Source organism: Nelusetta ayraudi, unplaced genomic scaffold (genome assembly GCF_046127955.1).
Source record: "Nelusetta ayraudi isolate G7.1 ecotype Tasmania unplaced genomic scaffold, CSIRO-AGI_Nayr_v1 ptg000004l, whole genome shotgun sequence".
Classification (NCBI taxonomy): domain Eukaryota; kingdom Metazoa; phylum Chordata; class Actinopteri; order Tetraodontiformes; family Monacanthidae; genus Nelusetta; species Nelusetta ayraudi.
Window position 1 is genome coordinate 15,509,039 of NW_027466054.1, and position 16,444 is coordinate 15,525,482.

Genomic DNA, 16,444 nt, shown 5'->3' on the forward strand with positions numbered 1-16,444 from the left:
TTACTGTTGTTAAAGTTAATGTTAACCTTCCACGTCTCTGTATCCTAGCAACATCAGGGATGACTTCGGCTCTCAGCCCCCACCACTTACCACACACACACACACACACACACACACACACACACACACACACACACACACACACAGCATAAGGCTGAAGGCTGAAGGCACTGCCAAAGAACTAATTAGCAGAGTTTTAAATCCTTGAAAGAGCCACCCGGCAGATCCTTGGAAAGTTTTCTGGCCTGTTTCTGCTGCTTTTTATTTTTAACACACACTCACTTTATTTATTCATTTCTATCCTTGGTACGTGACAATAGTCGGCTTTGTCCACAGGTTGATGGGAAACAGAAAAGGAAGGGCAGAAAAAAGGACCAACCATGTCTCCTTGAATGTGCACCACTTTGATCAAGTTTTTTGTCTCGCTGCGACCGTTCAACATTAAAGGCAAACATTCTCTTCGGCAGATATCACATGACACCGATGCAACAAGGGCCACCGCACGCAGACACATGCGAGACACATGTTAAAAGTTAGAGCTGAGCTCATTTTCTGCCGACCCTCCAGGGAGCATTTCTGGAAGACTGTCTGCAGCAGAAAAGATTCATGGAGAAGCGGCGCCGGGACAGACATACAGATCAGGCCACCCGCGGTTGACTTTCTAATGCCAAGCACAGGATTAATATTTCATTCAACATCCAGCAGGGTGATTTTCGCCTGAACAGATTCATCTGTGTTGGGACTTCAAATGCAAACTGCTTTGCCTCATGTCAAAGTCTTCAATTCATATCAAAATGATCATTAATAATAATCATTAATTGTCCTCGCTGATCTTCCACACTTCAGTGAGTGGCCATTCTAATACAACCAGGGATGCAGGACACTGATATCTCACACCATGGAGTCACCATAACAGGAACAATTAGCATTTAGCAATTAACATTAGACAGCCAAATATATTAGAACCAAATAAGAAAAATCTGGCAACCTCGGATGAAAGTTTAGCCACAAGCTAATGTTTGAGAGGAGCTGCGCAGACAGTCAGCACTTTACACCATTTTTTCAACACAAATGTATGAAAACGAATTGCAGGTATTCATTCCGAAATTGGAATCAGTTCAATGTCGAGCCGCCTCTGCTGAAAAAAGACCACGCAGCAAAAAAAAATATATTGTGGCCTTCAGGCAACGCCATCACTCAACAAAACACAACAGTGCCCTCTGCTGACACAATGGCAGGAGTCGCCCTTGACACCAGGCAGGTTCAACGCCTGTGAAGTTGTGTCTTAGCGCCACAGAAAGACAACTCGCTGCCAGCCAGCACTGACTGAGCCGTCAGCTAACAGAGCTGGACGGCCAGCCAAAGTCAGAAATCGATGGGAACACACACACACACACACACACACACACACACACACACACACACACACACACACACACACACACACACACACACACACAGTCATAATTGGAGAGTCAACAAGCGGTGATTGGTGCAGCAGCAACTGAAAGGCCCCGTGTGTGAAATTTAAGGGAATCAATTAGTAGTAATGGGGAGCAGTAACACAAACAAGGTTCTGGTTGGATAAAAGACCCTAGAACTGCTGTAAACAAGTGTTGCGTTTTCATTTACTCCTAATAATTAGTCTTTATGTTTCCAAAAAGTGTTGATCTGCTAATCGGACGGTGGTCATATTGCTCCGCGGGGATTTTGGAGATCTCAGACATTAGAACTGGTATTTGAAATAAAGATCAAATGTGACATGGCGGGACCCAGCGTTTCTGAATCCAGCCCACTGGGTTGTTAAGCAGTGAGCATTTGGGCCGCGAATGTTCTGCCTGTCAAAAAAACTGAAGACATCTCATCTCCCATCGTCAAATAGGGAAAAAGTGACGAGCGTCACCAGCAGAAACAGATCATCGGCAGCAGCAGCAGCAACAGCAGCAGCAGCAACAGCAGCAGCAGCAGCAGCAGCAGCAGCAGCAGCAACAGCAGCAGCAGCAACAGCAGCAACCTGGTCGACCTGCCACTGCCATTGTTTGGTCGTGAACCCTCTGAAGTAAACACACACACAGAGACACACACAGTGCTACCAGTGTGTCATCACATGACGACCGTCCCGATTGTGCTGATGCGGTAAAATGGATGCATCTGGCAACTGGATGGAGATAAAACAGATGTTTATTTTGAAGCTGCTGCTGCGCCTGGTGTGACTTGTGCCCTCCTGAGGTGTTTGGCGTACAGGAGCGGCGTTGATCCTCGCCTTATCATCTGATCGTCTTCCCCGACGCGCTGTGCTCCCAGGGGATGTCACGAGGAGCACACGCGGACGCGCGCGCACTCACACACACACACACACACACACAAGAGCAGATGTGTGTGTCTTATCTCTCTGCTCGTCTGATAATGCGCTTATTTTCTATTTACTTGTTCCCTCAGTGAGGGAATGAGTTTGTCCGTGTCCGACTGTGTTTCAGATCTTCTTCCCTCCTCACTGCGTTCACTCACTATCTCTCTCTTTGTTTAAGAAAAAAAAAATGATGCTTCACAGCTCACTTAAATGTTGGATGATATTAAAAGCTTTGCCTGGGACATAAAACACATAAACACATTTGATTCACTTGTACTTTAAAGGTTCAGGGTGGAAGATTCAGTAACATCTACTGGCGATAGAGGTAAATTGCTGCTTCCTGATCTCAAATCATTCTTCAACCAGTCAAGAAGTCTGAGAGCGCAGGCAGGTCAGCAATATGGCCGCCTGCGTGCAAGTGGAGTTACTTATACGTGTGGAATATAGATCTCATAACAGATGACTGAAAACATTCATTTCGTTCAAAAAGTTCAGAAAAGTTCAATTCTAGAGGGAACTGACAATCATGTTCATGTTCAAGCATTTAAAACATTTTTGCTTTTTTTTTTTTTTTTTTTTTAAATCACCATTTCCAAAACCTCAGCAGCCCTACCAGCCCAAAGAAGGGGAACATGGCAACCCTCCCTGTGAAGCAACAGGTCGTCACGATGGTGACGGCTGGAGTTTAAACGGAGGGTACATCCATACCGCTCTGCAGTGTTTTCACTATAGTCAAGTCGTCACGCACAGAAAATCACCAACGTTCAATCAATAACAGGCTCAGCGAGCCGCCAGGCTGCAGTGAAGCTGAACTTCGCTGCAAGAAGACACTCATGCTAAAAGTATTTATTTTCACCACACTTAGACTGTTTACTGTACCCTCTGTACAATACCAATAAAGTATCACGTACTTCTTAAGAAGTAAGTCCTTGAGAGAAAAGGTTAATTGTCTCCACAGCTGCTGCAAAGAACCAGAGAATCAACAGGTTTGCCTGAACGCTGCACATCCTTCAAAAACGATTGGCCTGCACGAGTCACATGACCTGCCATTGCAGATATGCCCTCTGTAAAAACTTTTGAAGCAATTTCGATCATTTTAAACCAAAATGAGTTGTCGGTCATGAAACAAAACAAAACAAAAAAACGTCAAAGTAACATCATGTAATGAAGTGACGATTAGTTTGGTTGGATCTGGAATCTGCAAGTGAAGATTTGACGTTTCTGGAATACGTTTCTTGTCAGCCAACAGAAAAAAAAAAAAAAAAAAAAAAAAAACTGCCAAAACATTTAATTAAATAAAAACTTTGTCAGCAGCAGCTCCAACAGTGCAGAGCCGCGGCGGTCACGACTGTGTAACGCAGCCTGCATGCAGTATGTGACAGGAGCCAAAGGGAGTCACCGGTGGACTCGTATAGAGCAACGCATCATGTACGGAGAGGGCAAAGACGCACACACTAATTCCTTCACACGCGCACGAACACGCACGCACAAACACAAACACACGCGTTGCTGGTGTGGTGAACTCACTGGGTCGGTGGTCGTCTCAGAATCCGCGCTCAAAGTTTGCTGCTCCATGAAGAGGGAGATAAGTAATCCTCAACACTGCATCGGAGACCTTCCCTCAGCGCACATTGTCGTCAGCCGCTCTGGACGTGTGTGTGTGTGTGTGTGTGTGTGTGTGCCTGAGTGCCTGAGTGCGTGCGAGCGAGCGCGTGTGCGCGGGTCTGTGCGCGCAGAGAGCCGAAGCTTGAAAACGTATTATAAACGTCCAAAACGGCTACAGAATGTCACCGTCGCCAGACAGATATTCTTCCCCCTTCCCCTGCCTCTCTCTCTCTCTCTCTAGCACGCCCTGCCTCTCCGCGCGACCCCCCCCCAACATCCCCGCCCCCGCCCTCCGTCCTCAGCCTCTACACCCACCCCTCGCGTCATTTCTATTCCACCCACACTGCTGAGGGCTTAGGAGAAACGCGCGCGCACACACACATACACACACGCACGCGCACACTCAGACGAATGCGGAGGCACGACTGCAGAGGGAGACCCCGCTTGCCATTAAGGAAGGAAGACACACACACACACACACACACACACACACACACAGAGCAGCGGCAGAACAGAGTTGAATGCGCTTCCCTCAGAGCTCCTCTGTCATCTGTTTAGTATGCCTCATGCATGTCTAGAGCAGCGAGGGGGCAGAGGAAGAGAACAGACGAGAAGACGCAGAGAAGAGAAAAAACACGTCAGGCAAAAGTGGAAATCACCCAAACATTTGTCGGGCGAGCGACTGAAACCCGGCGCGAGCTATGGGGGAGGTGGGGAGGGAGCGTGATATGGCGGCGGGTTCTTGGTTAAGACGCTGCGCAGGTGTCTTCCTTCTAACACCCACAGGTACACAGACACACAAACACAGCATTAGTGAGTGACACTCCGCTCAGAGGGTGAGAACAGCAGGTGAAGTGGCGGCTCGCTCGCTCTCACAGCGATGATAACTCACTAACCAAGAGGGCACCGCACAAATATAAATTCCGACCATATCTTGTTTATTTTTTTGTCGTTCATGGTTCATTTTACAAGTGGTTAGGAGAGCAAGTAACACATGTGAAGACGAAGGGAGGGAAATTTGTTTGAGCAAAATCCTGTTTTCATATTCAGGATGGAATTTTCTAAGATTCCTCCTGGTCAATAAAAGGTGTCCACCAGGGTTTGACTTTTGGCCCGATATTGTTTCCCGTATGTATCAGTGTCATTACTAGTTTTGTTTAGACCAGGGGTCACAAACGTGGTGTCCCCAAGGACCACATGAGTCGCCCACAGGCCTGTTGAGCTGCGGTAAAATTCAAACCATTTTGTTTGGTCATTGTTGATAATTATTGAGAATTCATAAAAGTGACCAGTGTCTTGACATAGATCAGTATCATTAATAATTATATATAATTGAAAAAGTTTGTTATTTCAAGAGAGTGCAGGACAGGGGTTACCCGTCATATGACTCAGGATCCATGAAGCAACTTTCAGGTTGAAAAAGGTTGGTGATACCTGTGTTAGACTCAATCAGACTCATGCCAATAATACAGGTTACTGCAGTTACTACATCACTTCTGGAGAGTTTTACTCAGGCCAACATGATTTTTCCTCTTTTAACCAAAGCCCCAAATCCAACTTCTGGAATTCTTCTCTCTCTCTGCTGTCACTCTCTGAGCTAAAACTGGCCTTTTTGATTATTCGCTTTGCCTTAAATCCTTCTTTTGTTACTGAAATAACTTTATTTTCATACATATAAGTCTCCTGTTTAGATAATTTGGTCCAAGGTCTTTCAACTCAAGAGGAGTTTTAGATTGAGGGACTGTATTTCAGCAGAAAACAAGGCCTGAGAATCTCCTCTGGCAACACTTTCAGTGTTACAACTGAAGAGAATTTTCACAAACAGCAACAATATTTTCAAAGCAGATTTAGGATTGAGCATCGTGACTAAGCAGGACATTTTCAGCTGCTGGGCCAATAAAGCACATCTGAGTATTTGATATGGGGGGAGCTCCATGTGTTTCCTTGCGGAAAAAAACAGATCAAGACTTTCCACCAGCGGATCCAACAGACGGGCTCTTAAGTTCAACTGGAGCTAATGTGAGGATTCAGGAAATTTTACTTTGTCAAAAGACGTCTTCTTCAAAAAATTTCTCTGCAATTTCAGCATCGTGTTCCCCCGTTTCGAATCGTATCCTTGAGCTAGAGCAGAGGAAGGAGCTGAGTGAGAGGAAGTCGTTGTTTGGCAGAGGTGAATCTCTTCGGCCGGGAGTGACGGAGGATTATGTCAAGTGAACGATTTATTTTTTGATGCATGTCATTAATGTATTGAAGTTACATAATGTGTGACTTAATAAAGGCCTTTTACAACTAACTGACTGTTACTCTTCATAATCTTACCACATTTTCAGTATTTTCAACTATTGAATCATGTTGTTTTTTTCCGAAACTTTAACTTATCATGCACTTGAAGTCATTTTGAGCTCGTCTCCGTTGCTGTGTTTCCTGGACAGAACACTTTCGTGTGGACCCAAAACCGTTTGAATTACTTGCTGGCTAAGCTGAAGAACTGACGCAGTTTGTGTCAAAAAATAAACACTTGCAGAGAGTTTTTCCTCGTATCTTGTCTGAAATCGCAATTCGGGAAAACAGTTCTGAAATTGATGAATTTGATAAGGAACACAGCAAGCATTCACTTGGCTTGGACTTTTTCCAATTTCTCTTTTTGTGTGTAAGATCAAAATTAAAAAAAAAAATTAAAAAAGCCTTTTTCTTGATTTTAAGAAATTGGACTGGATAGTGTGACAAATGGCAGCTTCCAACTATGTGCATGATAAGTATAAGAGAAACTGGAGTTTTGACTTTTGGTTGTAAAAGAATCAACTTGCTTAAAATCTTTAGCTGGACTGGTGTTTAAATGCTGACCTAAACCAGTCTGTAGCTTGCAAAATGTCTGAGTTTGAGTCAAATCAATACATGTACCAATTAGAAACTGAGATACCAGTATTCACAAAATTGGTATCATACTGGGAGTACTACAAACAACTACTTGTCTCTGATTGTGAGTATGCAGTACATTGGAAACATGGCTGAAACCTGAATACGTCTGTTCACCTAAACACTCAAGTCCATGAAACCGCAGCCTGTGTCTGCTCTGGCGAACCGTCTGGGTCCGGCAGCACAGCTCACCTGAGCCGCTCTCTCCCAGCAGCACTTGAGCTCCACTCGGGCAGAAACCTTCGTCTCTCCTCACCTGTTATTACGTCGCAGCTCGCGGAGAAAACAGTGGCAATCAGCCTCGCAATCAGCCAATTCTTTTGCAGTGTTGAGCGCTTATAACTATGCCTCTGAGTAACCGCTTTGGATTTTTTTTTTCTCCCCTGCATTGCCACACAATCACCACGTTGTTAAGAACCTTGGCCCGCCACTTATTTGTGTCCTTTGAAATGGAAAAGCACACTTAACTGCAATGCGGGGCTGCTTTTTTTTAATTTCATGTTGCCGACACTTGTCCCCAAAATAGAAACCTGATGTTAGGGGGGTTTTTTTCTCTCTATCTTTGCAGCCTCTTTTTTCTTTTTTTTTTCTTTTTTCAGTAGAATATGTGGATATAATTATACAGCAGTTCATCAGACGCATCAATCATTTATTCCCCCTTCACTGCCGTCATTAGACACTGCCTCCATCGGCCTCTTTCACGTTGCGCTTAATGTGCGTAATAGTTGAAAATCTACAATGGAACACATCACGAGATGAGCTGCACGCCTCGGAGGACCCACACACACACACACACACACACACACACACACACACACACACACACACACTGAAAGCTTCTGAAGTTGTTTAAATGATGCAGCTGACAAGATGGCTAGTGCATGTGTGTGTGTGTGTGTGTGTGTGTGTGTGCTTGATGACGTGCGTGTGTACGCCCGTAGTGCGTTTTCTGTATGTGCTTTTGTATGGAGACCTCGCTAACGAGAGGGATGTCAGCCTGTTGCTCATCCGGCCTCATTAGAAGTGCAGGCTCACACTTCCAAGCCCATTTACCACCAGTGCCCTGCCACAAATGCCCGTGCAGTGCGCACACACACACACCCACCCACACACACACACACGCACATTTCTCTCCTCCCCTCTTCTTCAAAACACAAAGCTCCCTCTGTTTATGGACATCAGCACTAGCGCAGCGAGACAAAAAGGCTCAAACGACCGGAAGAAAAAAGGTAGAACTGGGTGCTGGAGAGGGGAATGGGGGGGTGGGGGGTGGGGAGGCGTTTCCATGGGATGCTCGACAAGGCAGCGAGAAGAAGGCCCGACCCCGTTAAAAATGGTGAGAACTGCTGAGCGAACGGCTCCAGTCGACACGTGATCAAGGCAAAAATCTCTCCTCCGGTTTGTTGAGAGGAAAGTTTGCTTTGTGTTCATGCGACAGTTGGGTGTTGGTGAAACTACGAAGTTGCAACCGAGATGTGGCAGAAGGGATGTGAAGTGTGTGCATGTGGGTGAGGAGGTGCTATTTAAGCAGAGCCACTCCCATGCACATCCATCATCCATCCATCCATCCATCCATCGCACAGCACTCAGGGTCTGGGTGGTGCTGGAGCCTTTCACAGCCTTCTAGGGACTCTCACGCACATTATATGCACATTATTCTACATTTCAGCACACCGTGGAGCCTTTTTTTTGTTTTCACGTGTATGAACTGGGAGCTCTAAAGAAAGGACATGCCAGAAAATTAGAAAATTAAATGCAGATAAGCACTCAGTGAGTAACAAATTCAATTTTCCTTTGCACTATTTCAATGGTGAGTTCCCGAAGAAACTTGAAAGTCACTAAACTGTGATAAAACAAAAAACAAATAAGTCTTTGTATCAATGGCTGGGAAGAACACTTTGATGCCAGTGAGTAATGACCAGTGTTGTTTCACTCTGTCTCTCCCTGCTGTGCCGTACACTGAAACAAAAATGCAAAAAATGTAGCTAAAAGAAAATGACGTACACGTACGCACGCACACACACACACACGCGCACGCACGCACACACACACACACACACACACACACACACACACACACACACACACACACACACACACACACACACACACACAGCAGAGGCGACAGCATTAGGGCTGGCTTATCTGCTCCCTGGGTACCTCAGTAGCCAATAAACAGCGGAAACACTTTGCTTTCTGCTGATCTCTATCTTCCAGGCAAAAATACAAAACTACAAAACTGACCCAGGATCAGCCACGGCAGAGACTCTGTTTGAAAACATCCGCACAGAGACGACATCGACACACTCACGCACAAACACACACTGGTTAGATTCTGAAAATCCACAAAATCAAGTCGTCGTTGTAACACCTGCACTATGGAATCAAATGTATGAAGCTTCAGCTTCAGCGGTGGAAGACGTTTTTCTGATGGACTGCATTGAGAATCACTGTAGCACTCTCAAGTCTCTCCAAGTACCAATTTGTGTAGTTCTGCCAACCACATTAGGCCTAGATGATGTCCCTCTCCACTCACTCTTAATTGGTACCGGGCTGCGTCCAAACAAGCAGACCAGGAAGCATCAGAAACTGTGTGCTCCATGTTCATCACAGCCAGGAGTCCACAAACATCCTTCTTCTTCTTCTCCTCGTCTTTCAAAACTGTTGTCTTTGGACAAAGTTCCAAAGTCAAACTCCAGAGACATATTTTTTGGCCAAACTCTTGTTTGTCAAACAATTGAATACCGGGTCATTTAAACAGAGAAAAGGGAGAATGATGATTCGAATGATTCCAACAACATGTTTACGTCCAATCCCTTCGTAGACCAATTTGAAGGTTTACTTTTTCCATTTCTGCCGGACCAAGCTGTGTTGTGGCTTCAGTTCTTGTCTTGGAGAAGAAACACGCACTGGCTCTGCAGCTCCACTGCATGTTGCCACAGTGATGTGAGGAGAGCCGGCTGTGTCATGTGAGGATGTACAATGTGCACGAGTCGCTATATATAGAGGCAAAGGCACATGCGGCTCAAACGCAACGTTAACACAACAGCAAGAAAGATGTGCGACGCTGCAGTGAGTCTGTGTGTCGTGTGTATGTGCGTGCGCGTGCATAGGCTCCTACCTCCAGGTCATCTAGGGAGCGGGCCAGGCTGAGGCGTTTGGACCGTCCGAAGGAGCGCCTGGCCGAGGAGCGCTGAGGAAGAGGAGGGAAGCCCATGGTCAGACCGCGAAACCGTCCAGCCTGAGGACACAACACACACACAAACACAGACACACTTTAGTGCACTGAGTGCAACATCTATAACATCTGGGAGATGATAGATGACAACAGAACAATACTTCTTCTTCCCAGACTTAAGACATTGACTTTGGCCTAAATTCTATAACAGAGTGGATGTTCTATTTGCTTGATTGGTCCAGATGAATGAATGAATGAATGAATGAATGAATGAATGAAAATCTTTATTTTGAACGTAAAATAAAACTAAATAACACAATTAATGAAAGCCACAGTATATAAAACAAAAAATAACTGTAAAATACTAAATTAAAAATGTGATCACCGATCCTCTCAAGAATGCAATAAAACAATGATGATAAAAATAATAATAATAATAATAATTACAATAATAACAATATTAATAATAAAAATAATAATAATTAATAATAATAATAATAACAATAATAATAATAATAATTATAGATGTGGTTTGATTAATTGATTAATCGGCAATCTGAAACATATATATACTCCCAGTCAAAAGTTTGGACACCCTATGTCTTTAATGTCTTTTCTTCCATTCTCATGACTATTGACATTGCACTTTCTCACTGCAGGCATCAATGTATGAACACACATGGAATTATGTATGAAACAATAAAAGTGTAAAATAAATCAAACAGATTTTATATTTAAATTCTGCTGCATAATTAAATATATCTTGCTCATATATTTGATGTCTTTAGTATTTATCTGCAGTGTATATGCTGTATAGATAGATAGATAGATAGATAGATAGATGATAGACAGATAGATGATAGATAGATAGATAGATAGATAGATAGATAGATAGATAGATAGATAGATAGATAGGCCGGGATTAATGAATTAACAGCAGGTTGGTTGTTTTTCTGCGGTGAGTTCAACAGGTCCCACCAAACAGAATGACATGAATGTACAGTGCAAACATCTCTGTGAGCTTCTAAGATTGCTGCATTTTCTTTTTCTTTTTTTTTTCTTTACAGTGGTGCCTTTCTCTCTCCCACTTTACCGTTAAATTCCACACATTCAAGGGTGGCATGTAGCAGCCTGCGATTTCACCCACAGGAGCTCACGGCGCTCGGCTTTCAGGTGAAAACGACGGAAAATGTTGAAAACTTTCAGGCTGCAGCGATACAGTTCGTCATCACTGTACGGCAGGGGGTTTAATCGGAGGTGTGCAAAGGGCCTTTGGAGCTGCTGGCGGAGCGGAAAGCCAACAGCAGCGGAGGGTAAACCACGACAGCAAAATATCTCAGTGACCTGTCATGTGGCCTTTCTGTCAGGCGACGTCTTGGTCTCATGATGTCAAAATGTGAGCAGCGCGATGGAGAGGGCCGTCTCCAGACAAGCTGGCACTAATGTTTGAGACAATTTGAGCAAAAGATTCATAACACAGCCCATAAATACATGAATAAAATGTATACTGGCAGTGCAATAAAAGTAATTTGCTTTTCCTACTTTTAGAACGGTTCTCATACATATCAGAAGATACACCGGGCAATAACGGGCCCTCCTCTGACATCTTGCGCCGCTATTTTTTTAAGGAAGCCCACCTGACAGCGGCCTAAATACAAAACCCACTGTCATTTCAACTTTTTTCTGAGTAACGCAGTGAGCTGGTCTGTCAATTTTATAATATCTTCTTCACCGGACTAAAAACAACAATAACAACAACAAAACCTTAAAAACCAACCAGCCGTTAACACGGAGCCATAAACTGGCTGGCTAAATGCGCACGACTGAGAAAATGAGTCATTGGGTCATCAACATTTATTGTCCGAGGCCATTTGACGGTGATGTAAGGCCCACTGAGCGCCGCTGTAAACCCGAGGCTCGACAATTAGCCCTTTTTTTTTCTTTTTTCTTTTTTTTACCACCGCCGCTCTTCTGGAGGACAACACAGATATTTGCTCCCGTCTCCTTCGACCCCCAGCGAACGCCCCGCACATGGCCGAGCCCCTCGCCAGAGCGGCTCTTGGCCGGCGAACGAGTGATTAATCAACGGCGACGGCCTGCGGAGGGGAAGAGATGTGACACATGTTGAATCTGAGCGGCTGATTAGGAGCACGACTTGTTGGCATTTCATCAGGAGGTGACCGGCGGCGTTGCCTGGATACTGAGTCTGCTAGCGTGCGCGCGTGTCTGTGCGTGTGTGTATGTGTGTGTGGTAACAATTTCAACATCTGATCACAAAATGTAGACACCAGGGTTGTCACATGACTCTGGAGTACCGAGGAGGGCTAATTGGTTTTTATTTGTCATGGGGGATGAGGCAGGACGTCAGTGAAAGGTTTTTTTGGGGGGTGTTTTTTGTGTCTCGTATGGGGCCTGGGGGGAGGAGGGGCTGGGTGGCGGAGGAAGCCACGCCGCAGCATTGGTCCGTCTCAGCTGAGCGCCGTCTGTTTGTTTTGGGCGTGGCTGTCTCGCTGGCCTCTTTCGAAGAAAAGACAGAAAGCTGCTTGTATCTTGTGTGGCTGATCTCATCCATTTGTCTCCTCGCGCGCAAAAAGAAAGCAAACAAATAAAAAAAATAAAATAATAATATTCATTGTTACAGACAGGGGGCATCATCTCTGTTTGCAGCAACACAGGTGAGGATATTACGGCTTTTTAGGAATTTGTAAGAAGGAGTGATGGTGTGCAGTGGGCGGGGCTGTAATTTCCGCAGACAGACAAGAGTGTCGGTGACGGGTCTTGATGTAGCAGGTGTTCAGGATTCTACAGTTCGGTGGAATTTTGAATACTCGTCATGTTGGGTAAAAATACAAAATCTTGACAGAGCGTTCAGAGGAAGTTCAGTCAGTTCAGCCCCGGTATTAAAATTAGAATCTGTTTTTAATTAAAGTGTTTTCCAAACATTATTGGCCCTCTAAGGCCACATCCAAGTTTAAACAGTAAAATACTGCCACCATGTGGCACACGGCAAAAGTTCAGGGCTGTTTAAACACCGTCACTTCAGCACAACTCAAGAATCACTTTTGACCAATTCCACATTCTTCATTGAAGCTTCCTCAGCCTTGAGCGTCCACTTGGACTACGCTGTCGGGGTTGAAATCCACCTTCCTGTCACTGTCCGCGTCTCCCCAGCGCCCCCCTGAAACACTTCCTGCCATTGTCCCGCGGGACCCTGACCCACAGTGATGGTGGCCGCTGATGGTGGAAGCGACGTCCTGCTTTTGAGTCGTCGTGTGGAAATGTCGCGGCATACACACGGGCCGCTCTCGAACACGCGACGGTGCCACTGCGGGGCAGGGGCTGCGGAGTCGGCGGTTAGATAGCAGAGCGGAATGTTGTCGGGCCTGAAACGCATCCTTCATCCGCTGAGCAGCTGCTCCCGTCCATTGGGTTGGACAACAGCAGCACACTGGATGCCTGTTAAAGTGGTTTGTTTGGCTTATATCATACTGCAACTAATCAAATGTTATTATTGAATTTAGACCCTGCAATAATTCATTTCAATTAAAAGTTTGGTTGGACAAAACCAGTCCGAACCTGCTCTCTGCTCGATCTCAGGTGTATCAGGCTGGAAAACAGGTGGTTTTCAGGTGAAGCCGTGGCTGTTAAATTATTCATTGTTTGATACCAGATCACGCACTCCTACTCAGAGCCAACAAGTCAGCTGGCATTATCCATTGTCTGGAACAGGGGTGTTTGCTCAGGTGAGCAAAGGCTGGAGGAAACTTTCAGCAGCGCCTTGAAAAAAAAAAAAAGTTTTTGGAGTCTGAGTGAGAAGGAACGTTCGTGCGAGAGCGGTTGGCGGGTTAAGCGCCGGGGCGAGAGCGGGATGTGCGAGCGGCGGAGATGGACGCCGACGGATTTATTGCCTCAATAAACTGTGTAGCCTTGGACACAGCGCCGTCAGAGTAAATTTCCACAGCAGGGCGGGAGTGACGGCGGGTGCGACCTGATCCCCAGCTTCTCGTCTCACGGTCAATTTTGACACAACTCTCCCAAAAGCCCCACAAACTGAGCACTCAGTGGCGGCATTGTGCTCGGACGGGCGATCACTCAGCAGTCACCCACTCAGAATGCAGATTAAAAACACGATAGGGATTAAAGCCGACAGACATCTCTAGTTGGATACGTTGAGAACTTTATCTCCAACATACCTTTTTCTCTCCTTCTTTGGAATTCCCTCGCTTCTTGTCCCTCTCGCGCCTGTCCGCCCCGGCTCGCTCGCGGTCCCCGGCGCCAAACAGCCTCTTGGCCCACTCGTCTTTGTGCGCGGCCAGCCGGTGGGTGTGAGCATGGAGCTGCGACGGGGGTGGAGGAGGTGGAGGAGGAGGAGGGTGGTGGTGTTGGTGGTGGTGGCTCCCGGCTCCAGGTGGCGGCGGCGGCGGCGGAGGCGGCGGCGGCAGGTGGTCCCCCGGGGCCAGCGGCGCCCGGTAGCGGTCTGCCGGGATCTTACTCATGGGTGGGGGCAGGGTGCTGCAGTTGGCTGACGACCATCCGTCAGTGGACTCGGCGTAGGACTCCTGGTCGCTGCCCTGGAGGTGGAGGTGGCTGTGGTGGTGGTGGTGGTGGTGGTGCTGCTGCTGCTGCTGCCTCCAGTCTCTCAGCACATGGACTGGGAGCCACCGCTGCTGCTGCTGCTGCTCCACCCCTACTCCAGCCCCGCCCCCTACTGGCCCTCCCCTCTTAGCGTGTGAGTAGTGGTGTGGGTGGACCCCTCTGGAGTGCCTGACGTCGGTGTGAGCCAGCGGCAGAGGGTGAGGGAGGTCGGCCAGGTAGGGCTCGTGTCGGTAGTGTCCGTTCCGCAGAGGAGGAGGCGGAGGAGGAGGAGGCGGGTGGGAGGCGGAGGCGGAGGCGGAGGCGGCGGCGGCACCCAAGGTGGGGCTCCACGCCTGCTGGGACGAAGGCGGGCTATCCCAGTGGCGCGCCCCCAGGGTGTGGCTGTGGTTGGGCGGCCCTCCCAGGTCCACCAGAAGCACCCGGTTGCTCTTCTCCTCCTGCAGGAAGTTGCCGATGCCGCTGTCGCTGTTGCTGCTGGTGCTGTGGTTCTGCTGGGCGTCGTTGTCCGGGTCGTGGAAGGCCCGGGCACGCACCCCCTCGATGTTGTCCCCCATGTCCCGATAGAGGATGGAGACAAACTGGAGAAGAGGATGAGAGCTCGGTGGGAACTCCAGGCAGCCGCCCGTGTCTGGGTCCGGCGTGCACTCGAAGCCAAACCTCCGAGCAACACCAAGATGGACCTGCAGAGGCAACGGCAAGCATCAGAGAGAGGCGCTACATCTTTACAAGAAATATATATATATATATAAATTAATTCTTTTTATCATAATTTTTTATTTTCTTTCAAACACATATATACATATATACACACACAAATATACACATATATACACACATATACGAATATGTATAAATACGTATATATACACAATGTTGGTGAGTAATCTATTAGCAAGTAATTCCCAATGGAATGGGAGTAATGGAATGGAATGGATTACTGTGGCAAGTGGTAATTATATCATAATTACATTATCAAGGAACAAGTCTTATTATCCAAAAATGCCTTATTATCCACAAAATGTCTGAAATTTAGAGAAACAACCGAAAACAACGATGTTGCAGATTATTTTAACAATATGGGCTGTGCAAAAGGTACCAGTGCTGTGCAGTTTGTGTTCAGAGAGCAAACATTCATTCATGTTAAGAGGACAGAGGCAATATTTGCAATTGCAAAATTTGAACTTTAATAAAGTTCATTCCAAAGCACTGAGCAACTGTTATTTTATCTTTTATTAACTTAAGTGATTAGTATTAAGTAATTGGTTACTCATGAAACAAAGTAGTTTAAGAAGTAATGAGATTACTTTTTAAGGAGTGCTCAGTAATCAGTAGTTGGATTACCTTTATGGAGTAATTCCAACAAAATGTTTCATGGCAGCAGTTTCTGACAAATAGAACTCTTTGAGGATAATTTTCCAACCTGGTGGTGGCAGAGCTCTGGGTCTACGATGAACACGTGGCAGGAGGTCCTCAAGCCGCCCTCCTGGTCTCGTCCGTTGCTGAAGTGACAGTCATCGGGGTCGTCGGTCGCCTGCATCGTGACCAGTCCGAAGAATCGCCGGTCGTCGGGACAGCAGGCGCTGAAGGCCAGTTTCTCAGCAGGGTAGGTGGCCAAAACCTGCCCTCTGTCGCTGCACAGGCGCACGCTGTCATGCATGACCTGGCAGGGTAATAAAACACATGTCACAGTTGTCAGGTAAAGAAATAATTGTACTATTAATTAGAGAGAGAGGATCTTAAAATGGATTTTTTTTTCAAAACTAAAAATGCGGAGAATGTGATTTTTTTTTTTTAAATGC

At 46.3% G+C, this 16,444-nt stretch overlaps 2 protein-coding genes across 6 annotated transcripts in view; one reads left to right on the forward strand and one right to left on the reverse strand.

Moving 5' to 3' along the window:
- lrpap1 (low density lipoprotein receptor-related protein associated protein 1) overlaps positions 1-16,444 on the forward strand; it is a 139,365-nt gene that overhangs the window by 57,378 nt on the left and 65,543 nt on the right. The gene's annotated exons all lie outside the window — the stretch shown is intronic.
- rgs12b (regulator of G protein signaling 12b) overlaps positions 1-16,444 on the reverse strand; it is a 41,843-nt gene that overhangs the window by 22,544 nt on the left and 2,855 nt on the right. For all 5 annotated transcript variants that reach the window (XR_012928276.1, XM_076037272.1, XM_076037280.1 and 2 more), the window contains exons 3-5: positions 16,066-16,305; positions 14,243-15,325; positions 9,993-10,112 (exon numbers count right to left, since the gene is read on the reverse strand). Coding sequence is in view for 4 of the 5 variants with exons in the window: in XM_076037272.1 (XP_075893387.1) it covers positions 9,993-10,112; positions 14,243-15,325; positions 16,066-16,305 (1,443 nt within the window). In the remaining variant the exon portion in view is untranslated. The remainder of the gene's footprint in view (positions 1-9,992; positions 10,113-14,242; positions 15,326-16,065; positions 16,306-16,444) is intronic.